Source organism: Cydia pomonella, chromosome 25 (genome assembly GCF_033807575.1).
Source record: "Cydia pomonella isolate Wapato2018A chromosome 25, ilCydPomo1, whole genome shotgun sequence".
NCBI lineage: Eukaryota > Metazoa > Arthropoda > Insecta > Lepidoptera > Tortricidae > Cydia > Cydia pomonella.
The window spans coordinates 8,651,021-8,667,343 of NC_084727.1; the positions used below are offsets into that span (position 1 = coordinate 8,651,021).

At 41.0% G+C, this 16,323-nt stretch overlaps 1 protein-coding gene across 1 annotated transcript in view; it reads right to left on the reverse strand.

Moving 5' to 3' along the window:
* Positions 1 to 16,323, reverse strand: part of LOC133531369 (1-phosphatidylinositol 4,5-bisphosphate phosphodiesterase epsilon-1-like) — a 208,189-nt gene that overhangs the window by 64,710 nt on the left and 127,156 nt on the right. The window contains exons 12-22 of the mRNA XM_061869533.1: positions 13,592 to 13,792; positions 12,790 to 12,943; positions 11,941 to 12,054; positions 10,200 to 10,315; positions 9,637 to 9,741; positions 7,658 to 7,780; positions 6,765 to 6,895; positions 3,103 to 3,201; positions 2,530 to 2,642; positions 1,785 to 1,909; positions 533 to 680 (exon numbers count right to left, since the gene is read on the reverse strand). Coding sequence (XP_061725517.1) covers positions 533 to 680; positions 1,785 to 1,909; positions 2,530 to 2,642; positions 3,103 to 3,201; positions 6,765 to 6,895; positions 7,658 to 7,780; positions 9,637 to 9,741; positions 10,200 to 10,315; positions 11,941 to 12,054; positions 12,790 to 12,943; positions 13,592 to 13,792 — 1,429 coding nt within the window. The remainder of the gene's footprint in view (positions 1 to 532; positions 681 to 1,784; positions 1,910 to 2,529; positions 2,643 to 3,102; positions 3,202 to 6,764; positions 6,896 to 7,657; positions 7,781 to 9,636; positions 9,742 to 10,199; positions 10,316 to 11,940; positions 12,055 to 12,789; positions 12,944 to 13,591; positions 13,793 to 16,323) is intronic.

Genomic DNA, 16,323 nt, shown 5'->3' on the forward strand with positions numbered 1-16,323 from the left:
CGCCTTTTTGATAGGGACCGTGCGCGTTGGAGGGTCTGCCATCTTGCGGCCTGAATCGGAACAATAAACATGTAAATTTACACGTCACGTGTGTTCTTGTGCATAGTAGGTTCTGCCATCTTGTGGGCTGCATTGGAACAATAAACATCACATTTACGCCTCGCGCCAAAAATCTGACGGCTCCTGTGCTGCCTCCTACAGTTCATGCACGCTCCCTATAGCGATGTCGCCACTATGGGACCTAGTTTAGACGTCCTTATTGACAGATATCAAAATCAAAGTGACAAGAAACACTTTGAATGGACTAGTTTTTACGAAAAAAAATGTAGGTACAAATTCATATTAATCCATACATTTTTCAAGAACATACATTTATAAAATGTATAAAAACATACTAAAAGTAAAAAGCCTGAATTGACTTAAATTTGTATAAGATTTTTTTCCTTCTTATGGCCTCAGGAATACGTGATTTTCCGTTTCCTCGCGGGCACCTTGTACTCGTAGAGTTCTAAACGCTAGAAGCTACACTAACCTGGCTATATAACTCGACCGACGACTCTCCTTTAAGCTGGTGTCCAGTTAAGTAGGTATTGTGGCTGCTAGCGATGTAGTACTGGCTTAGCGGCCCCGACATCTCTTTGGCTTGCTCTCGGCTTTGGTCTTCGTCTTCTGAAGGTTTTCTGCAGACAAAAATAAGAACGATGAATACAACACCTAATCTCCACGCGTTCCCGAGATAATCTTGACAGACAGACGGAGGGACGACACAGTGATCCTATAAAGGTCCGTTTGAGGTACGGAACCCTATATAAGTTTTTGACAAAAAAAACATTTTTGGTACAAGCTTTTATAGCTGATTGTACTTTTTTTTCCACAGGCAACTAATCGAGACAATTCTAAAAATCCCAAACACAATTAGGTTGAATATTATATCGCAGAGTTCCTATGGCTACCTCCTGTCTCCATCATCAGATCAGCTTGATGGTACTATAATATTGCATTGTCACCCGACTTATAATATGCAAATTTTCACCTTCATAGCAAACCGGGAAGTGGGTCAAATTTAACTTGCAAGATTTGTCCCATACACAGGGCAAGTTAAATAAAGGCTTGTAAAATGAACATTGTTTGAACAAGAAATCCAAAATAAAATGCATTAACATAGTCACTTTAACCTTTGGAACGCCAGGAACACCTAAAATCGTCGTTACTATACTCTGTATAGGTATTTAAATAAAAGTAAACAAAATCTACCCTCAAATGGCTCCTCGAGTCAGTTGAGGGTAGATGAAAACGTTACATGATCAAATAATGTAGGTTAAAGTCAGGTCGTTCAGTGACAGATCCAGGCGGTCTTGTACTTGGTTGGTTAATGATTAAATGTTATATCTACCCGAAAATTTACAAACTGTTTACTTTTATTTAACCTTTTCAACGCTTTTCCACACGTGTCAAGAAATGCCATGGACGCCAAAAAGTTAACTGATGAAGAGCGAATATGAAGCTTAACTGACAGTAGGAAAGTCGCTTTGACAACGTCCGCCATAGCCTTTTTAATGGTCATTGGCGTCGCGGGCACGACAGACGATGACCGTTTTAGTGGTCTTTGGCGTTTAAAGGTTAAATACCTAAAGATACAGAGAGCGCCAAGGACAACTATTTATAGGTGTTATAGCGGACAATTCCAAGTAAAGTTTATTCGCTTCGTAGCTTGCTCGCGCACGTTACCTTGACGTGACGGTGACGTTTTTACTTACGATGTAAAGAGTTTAAAAGGTACTTACTGAGCAAAATTATTCCTCCTCTGTTCTGGAACGAACGCATAGTTATCCTTGTCAGTCAGGAAACGGACAAAGCCCTCGAAAGAGAGGCAGTTCTCGGCACGTAGAGTAGGGTCTGGCTCGTGCCTCTGTGGAAATAATATTACATTTACCTAATGACCGTGCGAAGCTAAGATAAATGTATTAAACTAGTATGACGACCGGTCCGGCCTAGTGCGTAGTGACCCTGCCTATGAAGCCGATGGTCCTGGGTTCGAATTCCAGTAAGGGGTATTTGTGTGGTGATATTTGTTCCTTGGATGTATTTAAGTATTTGTATATTATATATATATCGTTGTCTGAGTACCCACAACACAAGCCTTCTTGGCTAACCGTGGGACTTAGAAAATTTGTGTAAGAATGTCCCTATAATATTTATGTATTATTTATTTATTTATTGTTTTTAATTTAGAATAAGGGCTGTCGTCTAGGAACACATTCGTGCTCTTGGAAATTTTCCTTGTGACCGTTTTGGTTTTTGCGTTTATTGTCGCCGATTTTGTATGCTAGGCGTCTGTTTACTGCTCATTTATTTGGCCGTTTCTAGCGCTGTTTATGGTAACCTAGTTCTTATAGACAAGAATAACAAAGCAAACCGTACAGACACAGGTACGGGTAATATTCATCTAGGGCTAAAATCTAGAGAGGAAAATGTCGAGAACGTTGGTACGGAAAAATGACCACTAAAATTTCCTCTTAATCGTCTCACCTGAATAATATCCTTAAGTTGTTGTTCAGTCTTAGGTTCGCTTTGTCTGGTTTCGCAGAACTTGCCGAGGGTAGGCAGAGACAGCACTCGGCCACCGACATCTGGGCAGGCTCCTGTGAACATAAGTTTATTGTAAAAATTGTTGTTTGGAACCAAATACGACCGGTTTGACGACCGGTTTGGCCTAGTGGGTAGTGACCCTGCCTACGAAGCTGATGGTCCCGGGTTCAAATCCTGGTAAGGGCATTTATTCGTGTGATGAGCATGGATATTTGTTCCTGAGTCATGGGTGTTTTCTATGTATTTAAGTATTTATAAATATTTATATATTATATATATATCGTTGTCTAAGTACCCTCAATACAAGCCTTATTGAGCTTACTGTGGGACTTAGTCAATTTGTGTAATAATGTCCTATAATATTTATTTATTTATTTATTATAAATATATTTTTATTATATAGGACATTATTACACAAATTGACTAAGTCCCACATTAAGCTCCGGAGTTTGCTTACCATCAGGCGGGCCGTATGCTTGTTTGCCACCGACGTAGTATAAAAAAAATATATACCTGGTAAAGCAGCCGCGGCAAGCAGGTCGAAGGCCTTTTTTCTGGCAGCTTTGTCGCTAGGCGGTTCCAGGTCTAGAGATCCGTTTCTTGTTAAAAGACCTGTAGATGAAATACCATGTGATTACTTTCCTTGTTAGGCAAGAAATCTCGTTTCTTTGGGAAACAAAAGCGTGGTAAACTCCATACATCAGTTTTCTTACCAAAACACGAGTTATTTCGCAGTCGACATCTAGCGTCAAGTATCGGAATTTATCAGTACTGCTATATGACAATAGATGTCGCGTCGAACGAAAACTCCAATGCTCAATAATTTTCAGCTAATATTATAAACGGATTAACCGGAACTTTATATTCAACTCCTGCTTGTAATAGTTGTAAATTGTTCTGGCAATACAGTTTTCGTCAGTCGCGACACTTGTGACATCTGGTGTTGAGTAGCGGTACTCCCGGCCTAGCCAAGGTGACAATCGCTATCGCTTCGACAACGAATCGCTTGGTGTCTCTCTATCCGTCTTCCATATTAGTGGGACAGTGACAATTGCGATTCGATCGCTACGGAGCGTAAGCGATTTGCACGTTGGCTACGCGGCCTGGTAAATCTGCTACTTGACGTTAGATGTCGACTACGAAATAACTCGCGTGTTGGTAAGAAAACTGATGTATGGAGTTACCACTCTTTTTAGGGTTCCGTACCCAAAGGGTCAAACGGGACCCTATTACTGAGACTCCGCTCTCCGTTCGTCCGTCCGTCCGTCTGCCACCGGGCTGTATCTCATGAACTATCTGAAGAGATCGCTTTTTAGCGATAAGTCCGCCTGTTGTTACCTACTTACTGTGGGTACTTACATATCTCCTTTTTTTTTTGTTTGTAACATGTATATTTCTTTGTAGTGCACATTAAAGTATTTTATTATTATTATTTGTATGTCTTTCCCATCACGGAAGAATGGTGCTCCGGACCTTTGGGAGGCGTGCGCGGAGCCGAAGCCAACACGTAGAGGCCCTTTTGACACTTTAATGAAATGTAAGGGGTACACCTAGCGGATGCTGCCCTTGCCCGTGTCATGGGACGCACGCAATGGCAGCACCCGCCCGGGTGTAAGGACTATTTGAGGGTTGATGGAATCTAAAATGAACTGGGCTATTGGGTGAAAGCGATGGACTAAATACTGGGCTATGGGATAAAAAACCGGACGCCTGCCTAATAAAACGGTATTCAATTTTATTTCCGGCAGACGGTGACTCGCCCCCACAAGATGGGCCCCCATAAAAAGCGACATCTAGGATGGCTCAAGGGCAACACCGGTGTGAGGGCTCAGGGGTGTCGAGAGGTGTACGCCGCTTTCTACCCAGTGGCTGCGAGCAGCCACTGTGCCAACTCGCGTCTTATGCAATTTTTCACTTCCACCCCTGGAGCTTATAGCTCTAACGACTCCACTCTGGCCAGCCGGCTAAGGCAAGCCAGAGGCAGAGAATCCTGTCCCACCCACCCTCCTTGCGGCTAACAGAACTCCCCAGGAGCACTCGGGTACGTGAGGTCGCTACTCCCCAACAGCTCGCCACAAGCTGCCCTGCGTTGACTGATTGCACTGGTAAAACCAGCGGGCGATGGGGTCGTCACATCCCTATTATTATTATTATTATGATAGTTAGCCAGTTAAAGTTTCTACAGATTATGTATTTTTGTTGCAGCTATAATAACAAACACTAAAAACAGAATAAAATAAATATTTCTTTCCAATCTCGAGGTTCTCATCCAATCACCGAAGTTAAGCAACGTCGGGCGGGGTCAGTACTTGGATGGGTGACCGTTTTTATAGATAATGGTACGGAACCCTTCCTGTGCGAGTCCGACTCGCACTTGGCCGGTTATTTTTACTTATATTTCTCTATGGTTTAAGGCCTGTACTCACGTTACAACGAATGGCATTATAAATTGACAGCGAAGTGCATCGAATTCAATCGATCAGTCAAATGCCGTAATGCAACGCAAATCGTTTGCAGAAGCCTTTAGAAAAAAAAAAGAAAAAAAAAATGTTTTTTATTCATACCAATTGTTACATGTCGTTTTTACATAATATTTGTCTAGTATATGACGTGGACATACCTTATCATTAATGAGTTTAATTATTATAATTATCAAAATATCAAATAATATTAATGGAAATATAATCAATATAAATACAAATATAACTGCATTAATTATAACATCGCTAGTGGTAACAAAGTAACCCACTTTTTTAGGGTTCCGTAGCCAAATGGCAAAAAACGGAACCCCTATAGATTCGTCATGTCCGTCTGTCTGTCCGATTATGTCACAGCCACTTTTTTCCGAAACTATAAGAGCTATACTGTTCAAACTTGGTAAGTAGATGTATTCTATGAACCGCATTAAGGTTTTTACACAAACATAGAAAAAAAACAATAAATTTTGGGGGTTCCCCATACTTAGAACTGAAACTCAAAAAATCTTTTTTCATCAAACCCATACGTGTGGGGTATCTATGGATAGGTCTTCAAAAATGATATTTAGATTTCTAATATAATTTTTTTCTAAACTGAATAGTTTGCGCGAGAGACACTTCCAGTGAAAAAATGTGTCCCCCCCCCTGTAACTTCTAAAATAACAGAATGAAAAATCTAAAAAAAATATATGATATACATTACCATGCAAACTTCCACCGAAAATTGGTTTGAACGAGATCTAGTAAGTAGTTTTTTTTTAATATGTCATAAATGGTACGGAACCCTTCATGGGCGAGTCCGATTCGCACTTGGCCGCTTTTTTTAGTTTAGATTTGAATCCTTCGGTGGAAGTTGCTTTTCTAATATAATCGGGTAAACGACTGTAGACTGCGGGTCCGAACCGAAGTAATAGGCCGACTTTACCAATCTAACCCCAATCTTGCCAATATAGCCCCTTGACAAAAACGTCAACTGACGCGCGCAGCGCTTTCGCATAGGGAATATTACGCGAAACTCTGCATAGAGGGCGCCACTACCACAATCCATCACAATCTGAGGGTCTACCCTGAGACAAGAAAATCGAAATTTCGTTATCTAACCTCTCTATCACTCTTGCATATTTGAGCGATGAAGCGGCAGATAACTAAATTTCGATATTCTCGTTTCATGGTAGACTTGTAAACAAACCGCTTTGATGCATCTATGGAAGGTAGAGGCAAGGAACAGTATCTCCATATACCAAAAAGAGTCCGACAAAAAACCATAAACACGTGGCGCTACATCACCTAGAATACTTGAGAAAAAAATCTAACCATCGACAGCGCACTTCACTCCGTCAATAACGCCAAGGTTCTTAGCTATTCTAGCGCTACTCTGGAGAGATTTGGAACTATATTTATAGCTGACAGCTGGACACTTTTGCAACAGTTCTGCCTAAGGAGATTCTGTTCTTTACCTCTACCTTCCATAGATGCATCAATGTCACATTTTATTATCTGTGATAACTTGTCAAAAAACAGTTTAAGGCACGGTATGTATGAGTTACTTTATGGTTTACGAAAGGTGTTAGTGCTGCACTCTGGCGGCAGAACATTGCAGTAATACTGCCTATGCACCAACTTTCGTGCATTTCGACAAAGTTTACGATGACGCACCGCACGTAATAGGCGTGGCGTTGAAGGGGTTAGGAAACTTACCCGTTCTGAAGGCAGTTTTACTTCTGAACAGTTCGGGTGAGCTTCTGCTTTTCTCAGCGAGGAGCGGCGACCGCGCTCGGGGCACTGCTAGCTGTTCGAACACATCTCGCAGTTCCGATCGCATCACCAAGCTGCAGAAGAAAGGTTTAATTAGAAGAAAGAAAAAGCATGTATAACATAACCTTAAAACTTACTAAAAATAATTACACAAAATGAAGAGTTGCGCTAAATGGTCCTCACTCAGCTTGGCGTCACGGTATGAGCCACATGGCTCACATACAAAAATACAAATACGTTTATTTCATTACTTTCTTACAGCAGTTCATAGGTATAAATATTGGGAAGGTAAGTAGTCCACCTTAGGTACAAAGCGTAGGTAAGTATTTATCTCAACAATGTGCAACAATTTGATTGTGTAAGTAATGAAAAAGATGGGGGTACAGCTTGATGGATTTAAACCCGCTCTTGGTCAGCTAATTGGAATTGCCCACATGGCACACTCCGCGACGCTGATTTTCAGTAAAGTCCATGGATGGACTAGGTTGGCACTCAGTAAATAAACTATGTGCCAAGGCTCAGAACCGGTTTTAAAAATAGCGGTGAAAATCGGTTTCATTCGGTTTTACTCCGAACTTTCATAAGAACGCGAACGTTTCAAGAACTTTGTTGTAACCTAAATAAACCGGTTTATTCGACGAGTGACGAGACGGCTGGCCGGTCTGGTGGTGTGCCGCGTAAACAAAGACATCAACATAGGAAGATAACCGGTTTATATTGTTCTAAACCGGTTAATCTAACAAAAACTTTATGGAAATGTAATATTTTTTTTACATAGAGAACTCTATGTAAAAAAAAATCGTTATTAGAACTATCCTGTCTAGTTCAACTTTTACCTGAAACTCCGAAACAGCGCAACGAAGTCCATAAAGTCGAGTTGAGTGTCATACCCCACGGACCCCGTCCGTAGGTGTTTCAGGTTTTCCCAGAACCTCTCACTGGTTTCCAGTCTTCGTAAACTAGAATCAAAGAAAATTCTTTCATTTCTAATAGACTTGTCATCTTCGCAGTAATAATTTAAATTCTAGCCGATTGTTTACGCCTTTCAGAGAGAAGAATAGCTTTGCGATCTTAACGAAATAACGATACTTTTTCTATGAAATTTCCATTCCGGTAGAAAACGATTTCCACTGACTAACGACCCTATTCGAAGAATGAAATACGATAACGATAAGTTCTGGTTTAGACAAGTTCTCAGATATCGTTTGTATGTCGTAGAATTGACAGCAGCAGCTCGATCAACCAATGTCACTTTGACGTTAGAAACATCGTAGATCGAAATAAACGTCAATTTTGACATGTCGTTTAGTTATCGATCTTTTAAAGATCTTTCCAAGATCTTAAACGTGTCTTAATCATTCTTCGAATAGGGCCGTAAATCTTAACAAACCACTTTGATTTTGATGTCTATCATTGCAGCATAATATTTTCTCCTAGGTATTGCAAATTTTGAAAAAAAAGGAAAACCTTTAAACCCAGTTTTTTATTATTTATTTAATCGTATGGCATACATATCGTAAAAATAGAGACAATATAATTAATTAAATGTCTACACATAGACCAGTCAGCCACTTCATGGCTTCGTCGCTCAGGGTGATCAGGTCTTCGGGAGGACCGGCGACATAACGCGTTATAGGGCAGTCTTGAATTATGTGCTGGATGGTTTGGGCTTCCGCACCGCAGCTGCAGGCCGGAGAATCCACCCACCCACAGCGGTGTTTGTAGTAGGCGCATCGACCGTGACCAGTACGAAGTCTTTTAAGTCTACACCAGTCTCTTCTAGAGAGGTCCGAACCCATTATTCTGGAGCCAGGCGTAATTTCAGAGCCTAGTTTCCCCGCCATTGACAAATACCACGATTTTGCCCACTCGCGTTTTAGATTAAATTGAGTATCTATTAGGTGTTTGGCGATACTACACGAGGGATTTCTAGATTTGAGGCGTTGCTTGTTTGGCTCCAAAAACTTAACTTAACTTTATTGTGTTAATAACATAGGTATTTGAATCAAAGTAAGCAAAATCTACCCTCAAATGGCTCCTTAAGCCAGTTGAGGGTAGATGAAAACATTACATGATCAAATAATGTAGGTTAAAGTCAGGTCGTTCAGTGACAGATCCAGGCGGTTTTGTAAATGGTTGGTTAACTAATAAATGTCATAACTACCCGAAAATGTACAAATTGTTTGTTTACTTATATTTAAATACCTAAAGATACAGAGTATAGGTGGCGACTGGCGACACCTTTGTAATTCAGTAATTGACGACAAAAGGATGCAACTATACATGAAGCGCAATACGCATTCCATATGTTTAAATCAGTGGTGGGCAAATTTTCCTCATAGGGGGCCAGAAAGTTTAATAAATTTCAGGGGAAAAAATTGCAGCAAATATGTATTTTTATTCACGGGCCATATAATTAGTCTTCTCTCGTAGGACCGGCGGGACAGATAAAATGCTTTCGCGGGCCGGAGGTGACCCACGGGCCGTACTTTGCCCACCACTGGTTTAAATTAACAAAATGTTTCTCTGCCTTTTCGCCGAAAATTGAGTTGCCGAATTTCACTTGCCAACCAACTTTTCGCAGAAGTTTCATTTGGGCGAATTTCATTTCCTAAGTTTACATAATGCAACCGAACCCAACCTAGTACGCAATTTTCATTTCCCAACATTGGGGTTGGGAATTAAATGGTTGCGAAATAATTATTTCGTAAAAGTTTATTCGGCCAAATGAAACGTCTTCGAAAAGTTGGTTGGCAAGTGAAATTCGGCAATACAATTTTCGGCGAAAAGGCAGGATACCGAACAAAATACCCACCTACTCCTGTTAGGGGAACCACCCATTATGCTAGTGGCTGCGGCGGTCAGACTGCTGTGCCGCGGTGCAGCCGGGTGGTGCTGGCTCATCGCTGCTGAGTATGAACTGAAACAATGGGAACCTTTAACAGGGTCTGGGTTTTGTCAATACCGTATAAGTTTGGATATGGGGCTTTCCCGAAAGCTGAGTTTTGAAAGCGAAAGTCTATTTTTGACCGAACAGCAAAGACCTCCGTTTCGGCTTGGACAACAAATGGTTTTGTATATTAGTACCGCTACCACCAGTTTTGATATTGACATATTCGCTCACGTCTACATATCTTACTTTCTATGCATCTCGCTCGTACTCGCATATTAGTAAGGAAAAATATACGTTTCGTGTTTTTTTCGGTACATGTCGCTTTCGCCACCCCAGAAGGCGTGTAAACATAACAATATTAAAATATTATTGTAGATTTGAGAGGTTTTGGTAGGCTTCCGTAGCTCAATTGGTTAAGAACAATGCACGGGTTGCACAGACTGCGCACTCGCAGACGTATCTGTTATAAATCTAGCAAAATGTACCTATGTCGTGGTGATCCTTGTATAACCACTTCATCTTCACTCCTCGTTCCTGAGGTGTGCGTTGAACCGTAACTTTTAGGTGAACTCGTCTTCAGTTCCGACGCCGATTTGTTTTTCTGAAAAGAACCGTTTATTTTAATATTTAAATTGTAAAATTCAAGCGCTTTGATTGAAACGACAATGTCTGTAATAGATTGTTTGGTGATTTCTTATGTTGATATTTAATTTAAAGGTTGCAAGAACTTGAGCTTTCGGATTTTAAATAACTGAGAAAATAATTATATAGAATCATGTGTTACTTTGTCGAAATCAATATTAATTAAAACATAAGTATTACTATAATCCGCGAAGTAATAACGTGCTAGTTAATTAGTGTATATCCGGGTATGTTCTTAAACTACAACCAAAATGTCATCTCGCTTTGTGTGGTAGGGCACAGCACAGCGGATGTCATTCCAGATCTAGAACAGAGCCCAACTGGGGAAGTACCTCCACCTTACAGAAAACCGCAGCCAAATAACACTAGACCCTTACTCATATCATAGTGTTGTGTTCCAGTCGGTGAGTAAGAAGTTGAAGACGTCTATAGACTACGGACACTGCTTACCATCAGGCGGGCCGTATTTTTTTTTCTACCGACGTGGTATTTAAAAAAAGTGTTAAACCGTTATACGTACTTGCGTATTTATTGCATGCAATTAATGTTTCCACCCTCCCACCGCAAAAATAAGTACGCAAATAAATATAACAAACCACCCCCAAAAGTACAAAACTCGACACGTATTTCGCCTCTCTACGAGGCATAATCACTGATGCTGGAGATGTCGGTCCGGCGTCCGACAACGAACGGTGTGGTTCGTGATTTTGTGATTGGTGTGTTTGTTGGATTATGATGTTATATTAGAATTTATTCTTGACAATCACCATATAAATTCATTCAAATCTACATGAATGTAATTTGAAATGCAATCGTATGTTAAAGAAAACTGAATTTGAATACTTACTTTTGTTCTGATTGAGAATATAATTGATAGTTTTTTCAGTCTTGACTTGAGATCTTACCGGGTGTTTTTTTTTTTTTTTTTTTAACTTTATTCATAAAAATTAAGTATTTTACATGTCATTTTACAATATGTACAATAAACAACACAAATTATTCATTTTATAAGTACATTTTACAAATAGGTAGGTACTTGGTTGTTTTGTGTGGTTGGGTTAGCCACTCCTATTGACAAAGTCATCTATGTTATAACACGCCAGTTCGATCAAGAGTGTTTTTAGTCTTTTATTGAAGATTGTATCGCTTGACTCAATCATTTCTGCAGGAAGCGAGTTGTACAGTTTTGCCCCAATAACACCGAGCGACTTTCTAGATTTTGCAAGTTTACATTGTGGAACAACTAGACGGGGTCTCCGTCGGGAGCTCCTATCTCTTGTAGCAGAGGAAATATAGTTGTGTAAATTAGCCCTTATGTACTTGCGCGCAGTGAGGACATAGACACTTGGAAGCGTAAGTATCTTTAACTCTCTGAATAGTTCTTTCGCAGGATGGTCGTGACACTTTCCTGTTATAATCCTCACGGCGCGCTTTTGCATTTTAAGGGCTCTGTCACGATCAGCCTGTTTAATGAAGACTGACATTAATTTATAACTGTATTTTTATTGGCTAATCGGATAGTTATTTTATTAGTATTTATAAATAGTATTAAACGAGTTTAGACTCGGCAAAAAAATTCCTCACCTTAAATTTAATGCCAGAACTCCTTATGGAGTCTGAATGTGAATCTGTGAAGGCCCCTTTGACTGGTGTGGAGTGTGACGAACTGCCGCATGTCGACTCTCGCCCACCGAACACCTGCAAAGAATATACATTGACAAGCTTCATAATACGCCATGTATTTATTTGTTAAACCAGGGCCTCATTTCTCGAACGGTATTAGACTAATATTATTAGTCCGCGAACTGTCTAATCACATGGGTTACCATGGCAACATACTAATAATATTAGACTAATACCGTTCGAGGAATGGGCCCCTGGACACCTAGATTACTCCTGGACCTACTGAAGTAAGTGCTTATCTTTACGAGAGACTCATAGTAGCACCCGCCATCATAAAAAACAATACTGTGTATTTATTATTTATATTCTGGAGTTTTTTTGCTGACCCGAGTAGCGTCACCAACAAGTGGTTCACAGGCCGGCAGCAGCAGCACTCTTCCTCGTACAGCGCCATGTCTTTACTATTTACACCTGGAATACTTTTGGAACTGCTGGAGTGCTAAACACTAAGCAAAACACACTTAACTGACAATAAGTTAACCTCGCAGTGTAGCACCGTGTATTTATTGGTTAGACCTGGAACTCCTGGATCAAATACTAACCCGAATAGCGTCACTGACGAGCAGTTCACAGCAGCACCCGTCCTCATAATACAGCGCCATGTATTTATTATTTACACCTGGAATACTACTGGAACTGCTGGAGTGCTAACCACTAAGCAAAACACACTTAACTGATGATAAGTTGACCTCGCAGTGTAGCACCATGTATTTGTTGATTAGACCCGGAACTGCTGGAATAAATACTAACCCGAATAGCGTCACTGACGAGCGGCTCACAGCAGCAGCCGTCCTCATAATACAGCGCGGTGTATTTATTTTTCAGCCAGGCCAAACTCCGGTCCGCCAGCTTGGCCTGGCTCATGAGGGCTCGGATGACCGCGTGGAGGCCTACTGCCCATACCCTGGGGATAAGGAGTTGCTATTCGATTACTAGAGTAAAATAAAATACGTATTTAATAGGTATATGTCTCTAGAGTAATATTTGCTACTCTATCGCATCGGGCAACTGTTATCTGTACCGTTATTATGAATAGAAAAATAAATGGTAACATTGAGTGGATGGATCGGATTCGGCATCGTTCCTGGGCTATAACCGCAAAAATCGAAGTTCGTCCATGCCGGGATTTTTTCTTTGTCACTCTAATTACGTCTTAGTGAGAGTAAAAGAGAAAGATCCCCGCAATTTGCAAATTTCGGTTTTCGCGGTAGGCCCCCTGAGCCCTTAACTAGTAAGGTGTACAGAGAGCGGAGTTTTTGACAAAACCGTACCGCTTCATAAATCACAATACAGTTGCCAAAAATATAATTCGGGGTTCCAGCTGCTTGCCGTTTAAACGCATGTATTTATTCTAGCATACTGTTTTGATCTAGTTTTGGCCGAAACTTTGGCCGGACACTACCGAAAATACAGTTTTGGCGCGGCCAGTTCGGTTCGGTAATTTGGCCAAAACCGTACATTCAGCCAAAACATGATTTATATACCGAAACTTGCCGAAACCGAAACTTCGATCGGACACTAATATTTTCGTGTTTACAATAACCTTATTTACCTATATAAATAAGCGGGCAGCATGAAGTGCACGGTCCGGTTATCGCTCAGCGTCCTCCCGTACACGAGTGAGATGACGTGCGTGCCGTGCGCGCTGTCGAGGCCGAAACGTCGAGCCGTGTGCGCCAGCTCCGCCAGGTCCCGAGGTTCTAGCAGCTTGCCGTTTAGACGCATGTCTTTCACGCATTGGAGGTCGATGAAACTGTTAACAAAATAATATTTAAGATGAAAGAAGACGAAGTCAAGTGACATTTTCCACACAAACGTAGTCCCCATTTTCCGATTAGGATCTTAACGTAATAGAATATATGTTCCAGCAGATTGATGTACGTTAACCAGCCAGGGCTGCCAGTACATAAATCTTGATTATACAGTCCAACGTCAAAAATTATACGAAATTCCATTGTATTATACGAAAACGAGTATACCCAATTTTTTTATTACTTACTTCAAAAACCGACTTGTATTTAGTAAGTAGTAACTAAAATCCCTTAATAAGTAGCGCTGAAGCACAGTACAAAAAAGTAAAACACGCGTCACAAACACCCATCATATAGAACACCAAACCGATCAAATGGTGAGTCTTAAGAGAAAAACCACACAAACCGTCACCGTATCGTATTTTCAAGTTGGCAATACGTCTTTGTTAATACCGTGCTGAAATAGAAATGCGAAATAACCATTCGCGTTTTTTCGTATCCAATTATACCGAACGACTACCTATACATAATAGATACGATAATCAGTTCGATTATACGAAATTCATATCGAATTATACGATCTGGCAGCCCTGTAACCACAGCTATGCTCCGTCATTTGATTATTGGGTACGAGTATAAACGTTAGGAGCTTAAAAATGAAGCGTGGAATGTATTTTTCGTTCCTAACTCTTATACAGGATGTAACAAAAATGGTGGGGATCCGTTTAAGGGCATATTCGGTAGCGTGTGTAATCAGAGATTAGGAAATGTAGAAGAATTTTTTTGACGAGAAGTTTTTTATGGTAGATTTAGGCCTGCCCAACAGAAAAAAAAATCGCGTCCAAAAAATGAGAGACGAAAGAGAGAGAAGAAACTTATATCAGAAGTTATTATTATGCTACTCGTAGATATTCGAGATATAGAAAAAAAGCGGCCAAGTGCGAGTCGGACTCGCCCATGAAGGGTTCCGTACCATTTATGACGTATTAAAAAAACTACTTACAAACCAATTTTCGGTGGAAGTTTGCATGGTAATGTATATCATATATTTTTTTTAGATTTTTCATTCTGTTATTTTAGAAGTTACAGGGGGGGGGGGGGCACTTTTTTTCACTTTGGAAGTGTCTCTCGCGCAAACTATTCAGGTTAGAAAAAAATGATATTAGGAACCTACATATCATTTTTGAAGACCTATCCATAGATACCCCACAGTCCCCACACGTATGGGTTTGATAAAAAATTTTTTTTTTTAAATTTTATGACGTACCTATTAAAAAAAAACTACTTACTGGATCTCGTTCAAACTAATTTTCGGTGGAAGTTTGCATGGTAATGTATATCATATATTTTTTTTAGATTTTTCATTCTGTTATTTTAGCTCTGAACTAGGTGCTGGCGTGGGGGTGCCACACGTGGAGCGGGTAACGGAAGGCTTTCGTGTGAGAATCACAGCGAAGGATGTGGCAGCAATCTTGAGGGGCATGCGACGCGGTAAGTCACCGGGACATGATTCTCTTAGTATAGAGCACTTACAGAACGCCGGAGCACATCTGCCAAGAGTGTTAGCCATGCTCTTCACCTTATGCGTGAGCCATACATACCTACCTGACGACATGATGAAGACCGTGGTGGTGCCCATAGTCAAGAATAGAACGGGAGATGTCGCTACCATAAATAATTATAGACCCATTTCGTTGGCCACGATTGTGGCAAAGGTGCTGGACAGTATGTTGGACAGGGAACTGGAAAAACATTTGACTCTGCATGATGCACAATTTGGATTTAGAGCCGGCCTTTCTACAGAGGCAGCAGTTCTCTGTCTGAAACACACTGTGCGGTACTACACGGACAGGGAAACACCTGTGTATGCATGTTTCCTCGATCTGTCAAAGGCCTTCGACTTGGTATGCTACGACAAACTTTGGCAGAAACTCTATGAGGATGCGCACCTACCCAGTGAGTTGGTTGAATTATTTAAGTACTGGTACAACCATCAGAGAAATGTTGTCAGGTGGGCTAATTCGCTGTCAGTCTCATACAGGCTGGAATGTGGTGTAAGACAGGGTGGCTTGTCGTCGCCCAGGCTCTTTAGCTTGTACGTTGACAGGTTGATTAGGGAGCTCAGTAGCACCATGGTAGGATGCTCTGTGGATGGCACTTTTGTGAATAACATTAGTTATGCAGACGACATGGTGCTGCTGGCCCCATCCGGCAACGCTCTCAACAAGATGCTCAGTATTTGTGAACAGTATGCCAAGGCACACGGGCTTAAGTACAACACGTCTAAGAGCGTGATGTTGGTTTTTAAGGCGGGTACCAAACGTTATCCACGCGTGCCGCCGGCTAAACTGGACAACACACCTCTTAGTATCGTTAAAGAGTTTAAATACCTTGGACACTGGGTCACGGAGAGTCTGAGTGACGACAAAGATGTGGAGAGGGAGCGTAGGGCGCTCGCAGTAAGGAGCAATATGTTGATTCGTAGGTTCGCAAGGTGTACTAAAGAAGCTAAGGTTACCCTTTTTAAGGCGTA